Raw genomic sequence first — 5,472 nt, 5'->3', positions numbered from 1 at the left:
GCTCGAAGGACATGAGTTTGAGTAAACTCCAGGAGTTGGTGATGGACAGGGAAGCCTGGCGTGCTGCAGTCCATGGTGTCACACAGAGTTGGACACAACTGAGCGACTGAACTGAACTTATCGTGGCTTACTTCAATACATTTGAATGTTGTGTTGTTACTTTTGGGCGTTCGATATCTTGTCTTATGCAAAATTATCTCTGCCTGGTCCTCTAGACCTTTTCCACATCAGAGCACATAGAAAATGATAATATTTACATGGCAAGAGGCTGCCACTGAAAGAGACCTATATGTCAGCACACCTTTAATAACCCAGTCAAAGCTTAAGCAGTCCAGATGAGAAGCTCTGCAGGAAAGGCCCTCATTTAATATTGATTGAAAAAAAAAAAAATGATTCAATAAGTCTATTTATAGGATAAAGAAATATCTGAAGTTAAGCCAAGATCTTAGGAATGAAAGGAATGATCCTATGGATGGGGGGACATAATCAAGACTGAATATGACCCCAGCAAAAGGATAAGATTGTGGATTTCTTACCCAGGTGGTCAGGGCCTCCTGACCACCACTAGACTCCAGCCCCAAGCTGACCCACAGCACTGCCTTCCTCGCACCTGGCCTCTAATCGTTCAAACTGCTGGCTTCCTGCCCCTCACAACTCCCTCGCTTGCCTGCAAAGTGTCAGCCTCTGTGTATCTTGGCCTCCCTCTCCCACCCAGCCTCCTCTCTACCTGCGCTTCCCGCTAGCAGCACAGCTGCCCATCTCCACGCCCACCTCCACGGACACTCCTCTGCTCCACCGACAGGCATGGCCTCTCCCCACTCCAGCCCGGCACTGTGCCTGTCATCACAGGCTTCTGTCTGAGTTCTTTTTGTCTCCTGTTCTTTCAATGAAATGTGCTTGCTGTGGTTGAAAACAGTCCTTCTCATTGTAGTTTCCCCTCCTTTACCTGTAACAGGTACAAGTAAGTGTACAGGACGTTGAACTAAACTTCCCACGCAGTTGTGGGAAGACCATGTTCCTGTGTAACAGGGAGACGGGGATGTGTGCTGTCCAGGGTAGGGCCAGGGTCTCGTAGTCTTGCAGAGAGCTGGGAAATATCCCCTGGAGTAAACTGCACTTGGGTGTTTAAAAAAAAAATTCTTTCCTTATTTGGAAATTCATAAATGAAATTTATTGAGGGCAGAAGGAGAGGGGGGTGACAGAGGATGAGATGGTTGGATGGCATCACTGACTCAACGGACATGAGTTTGAGCAAGCTCCGGGAGATGGTGAAGGACAGGGGAGCCTGACGTGCTGCAGTCCATGGGGTCACAAACAGTCAGACACGAAAGAGTGACTGAACAATAAATGAAATGATCCTATACTAAACAGAACCAGAATCACTGTCCCCACATCCATTATTTAACTGAAATTTTGCATTGTAAGTTTGGCCCGGAGGCCTGGGGAGCAGACCAGGAGGAAAACCTGAGAGCAGCAGCCCCAGGTGGGAACATACATTGGAAGAAAGGTTCCCAATTAATTCTGTGCAACGGAAACTCCTGCAGAGCTGCAGGGAAGGTGGGGGAGAGAACAGGAGGTCAGGGCTGAGCTGCTGAAGGATGAAACTGTCTGAGCCCCAGGGGCTTGCCCTTGCCCCTGTGGGGCATCCACGGGACTGGTCAGTAGTTAGCTGCCCACTCCCCTTACAGTCTCTGAAAGGGGACACAGAGGAGTCAGTGGTTCCTAAAGCAAGTCAAGTACATGCTCATTTCCTGATATCCCCTCGCTCACCAAAGGTTTACCGCCCTGAACCAAGGGCCAGCCCTGGGATGTGTCCCGATGGCCACACGTGCACTAGGATCAAGCCCATCCTGACGTTTCCACCCTGTCGTCGGTCGGGAGCACGTCCAAATGTTGGGGCTTCGGCCAGAGGGAAGCAGACCCTTCGAGCATCCTTTGTACTGGGAATGGTAACCCCTGTGTCCTCTGTCCCGCTCAGCCAGGCCTCAGGCCTGTGGCTAATCCACAGAGCATCCTTGCATGTGTGCTGGAAGAGGTCCTATTCCCTGTCGTGACAAGGGCCTGCCTGTCCTCCTGGGTTCGGGGACGTCTGCTCAGACTGAGAAGTCTGATCTGTCTTCCCCCAAGCTCTGCAATCTCTGTCTTCAGTTTAGAATTTGGAGAATGAAATTTATGTATGTGTGTGTGTGTCCGACTCTTTGCGACCCCACCGAGCTCCTCTGTCCACGGGATTCTCCAGGCAAGAATACTGGAGTGGGTTGCCATTTCCTCCTCCAGGGGATCTTCCCCACGCAGGGATCGAACCCGTGTCTCTTACATCTCCTGCATTGGCAGACAGGCTCTTTACCACCAGGGCACCTGGGAAGCCCCAGTGACATTTCTGGCAGCGCTTTAGTGCCGAGACAGTTCTGGAAGTTTCCAAGAATCATCAGAAAGTGTGTTTCATGTTCTGTTTAGCAATGAATCCCCGTTGCCGGGTGGACCCCAGCCTGGCTCTGATAACGATGTTCCCTCTTGCCCCTACAGGCACAGAAGGGGCACAGGAAGCGCCCTAAACCCGGCAGGGCTCACCAGGCCTCAGAGCAGAAACCGTGCTCCACGTCTTCCCCGCGGGCCACTGCGCAGAGCCGGACCCCAGGCTGCTGCCCGCAGCCGCCACTGGATGCGTCACACCCGGGCCTCAGCCAGGCAGGTCCGTCTACCAGGCACCCGCAGGAATTTGCCAGACGAGCCACCAGCCCTCCCAGCCTCCCCTGGTCTTTCCAGCGAAGCAAGTCCTTGTTTTGTCTGCCCACTGGAGACCCCTCCCCGGCCTCTGCGGCGGAAGCGCAGCTGTCTGCAAGCATAGGCGGCCGGGGGCAGAGGGTGCCGGAGCGGGGGCACGGCCACCTCCTCTCCATCGATGACCTGGAGGGGGCCCAGGAGACGGACGTGGACACCGGGCTGCGGCTGTCCTCCTCCGACCTGTCAGTGGTCTCTGCCTACTCGGCACCCAGCAGGTTCTGCAGCCCCGAGGAAGCGCCGCGCCCCCCGGAACGAGGCAGCGGCCTCTGGTCAGAGCGCAGGGGCTTCAGAGAAGGACCCCTGCCCACTGCGGGCGGCGCGACCGCGGGGGCCTCCTGGGCCACCCTGCCTCTCTTCAAAGGGCCTTCGGGCTCCTCGGCCACAGCTGTCACTGCTCCCCCAGCTTCGGACACCTCCTCGCTCACACAGTCACCCCCAGAACTCCCTTCCGATGCCCCCCAGGCCCAGCAGACTGGCAGAGACGTCCTGGCACCCTCAGTGCCAGCCGGATGCGGGGACAATGACACAGAGGAATTCTACATCTGAGCACCCTCCACTCGTGTCTTTCAGAGCCACAGGCTTAGGTCCCACCTTGCCCTTCTGGGGTCTGCGTGCCATCCGTGTTCTCAGCCCTGCTTCCCCAGGTCCATCCGGAGTCTGATGATCTGTCTCATGGGTCATTAACACCCTTGCCTGGCACCCTTTCTCACCCATGAGGTGGTGTATTTCTAGGGGCTCAATGGCATTTTAAAAGTCGATAAAGATCCTGGGATTTTTATGCAAATAAATTCTCAACAAATTTTTAGGTCATAAAATATATTTTTTAAATACTCAATTCCATTTAGGAAATGGTTTAATGCACTTACATAATTTAAATGCTTCCTATAATTATTTGAAAAGAAAACCTAGTCAGCTGGAGCTGATTGCACAATTTTTCATGACGTGAAGGAAAAATGACTAAAGCCAAAATGCTGAATGTGAGCAAGATAGCAAGCGACTTGGAGGAGAGGTCAGTGCTCGTGATGTCCACCTCAGTGGATTCTCCGTTTCTGTTTACCCTACCAGGGAGCAGTGGCCCTTAGGATTGCCAGGAACTGTTACAGTGAAAAGAGTCACCTTAGTAAAACATTAAATACATATCTGACTACAGTAATAATACCTCACTTCAGCACTATCACTACAGTGATGCCACGCACCATCCAAAAATCAGCATTTATGCAAAAGTGGCTAATAAGCTTTATACAGATTGAGCCTGAACAACAGACTTGGTGCATTTAAAATACAATTTGAGCTCCAAGAACTAGATTTGAATGTACTTTTCAAACACATTCACTGTAACAAGTCGGAGTCTACAGAAGACCACCACCTGGATTTATTTGGACCACTGAGAAAACATCGTTCTTTGGGGTTACAGGATAGCAGGATATTAGACTTAGTGGGTAGGTATTCGTAAGATGCTTCCATTTTTAAATCTACAGTCTAAGGGCTATCTAGACATATATGTAAATGGGGCCACTTTTTATACTGCTTTCTCCAGTAAACATGCATTGTCATTTTTTCTTTTTTAAACAATTTGTAACTATTTTAACTGGCATTTTCATTGCACTGAGTAGTAAATGCCCTCCCCTGTTCTCCAAGTGGGAAGCTTTGCACAAGATGCTGTCCTGAACCAACACTGCTGCACGAGTGCAGAGGAGCCTTAGTTAAAGCTGGAGCTCTGACCTGACCTTGGTCTTGTCTGTGGTTGCCTGCTTCTGTCACAGCATGAAAGAAAGAAAAGAAAGTGAAGTCGCTCAGTCGTGTCCGACTCTTGGTGACCCCATAGACTGTAGCCTACCAGGCTCCTCTGTCCATGGGATTTTCCAGGCAACGGTACTGGAGTGGATTGCCATTTCCTTCTCCAGGGGATCTTCTCAACCCAGGGCTCGAACCCTGGTCTCCCACATTGTAGACAGGTGCTTTACCGTCTGAGCCACCAGGGAAGTCGCAGCGTGAATGGTATTCAGATCTCACGTCTCTCCCACTCCAGCAAGGGAATGTTTACAGTCCCCACCTCGGGGACTCGGCAGTGCCAAGTGCTGGCATCGGGAGCCACACCAAGCTGTTCCTGGTTGCCGTGCGCCTTTGGAGAAGAAGAGTGTGGACTTGCCATGCTCCTGTCCCTCCCTGGTGCTCCGCGCCTGGATGACTCGTGGCCCAGTTTACACCTCCCTGGAAGTGCCCACGCCAGCCCAGACGGGGCTTCAGAATCCTCCTCGACACAATCCTCCCCAACACAATCCTCCCAGCAGCCCTCACTAGGCATCACACTTGAGCCAAAGTCTTTGCCGTCCCTGTAGTGAGAACCTTCTCTCCTACCCCGAACAGCCCGGATACTCCAGGACTGCTGTTGTTTAGTCACTCAGTCGTGTCCGACTCTTTGTGACCCTATGGACTGTAGCCTGCCAGGCTCCTCTGCCCATGGGATTCTCCAGGCAAGAAGACTGGAGTGGGTTGCCATGGCCCCCTCCAGGGGATCTTCCCAACCCAGGGATCAAACCTGTGTCTTCTCTGTCTCCTGCATTGGCAGGTGGATTCTTTACCACTGAGCCACCAGGGAAGCCCTTCCAGGACTACAGATTACAATACTGTACTCTGATTTAAGTACATAAAATTATTTTCTTTTATAATTCTATACCAGGAGTGAGC

The 5,472-nt window shown here is 51.9% G+C and overlaps 1 protein-coding gene across 1 annotated transcript in view; it reads left to right on the top strand.

Annotated features, from left to right (window-relative positions):
* Positions 1-4,604, top strand: part of FAM124A (family with sequence similarity 124A) — a 116,450-nt gene extending 111,846 nt beyond the window's left edge. The window contains exon 5 of the mRNA XM_010835734.1: positions 2,527-4,604. Within this exon, the coding sequence (XP_010834036.1) occupies positions 2,527-3,330 (804 nt within the window). The 3' untranslated portion in view covers positions 3,331-4,604. The remainder of the gene's footprint in view (positions 1-2,526) is intronic.
* Positions 4,605-5,472: the final 868 nt, after the last annotated feature.

Source organism: Bison bison, unplaced genomic scaffold, assembly GCF_000754665.1.
Source record: "Bison bison bison isolate TAMUID 2011002044 unplaced genomic scaffold, Bison_UMD1.0 scf7180017864048, whole genome shotgun sequence".
NCBI classification, from domain to species: Eukaryota; Metazoa; Chordata; class Mammalia; order Artiodactyla; family Bovidae; genus Bison; species Bison bison.
Note: the sequence above shows the minus strand (reverse complement) of the source record. Positions and strands in the feature narration are given on the sequence as shown.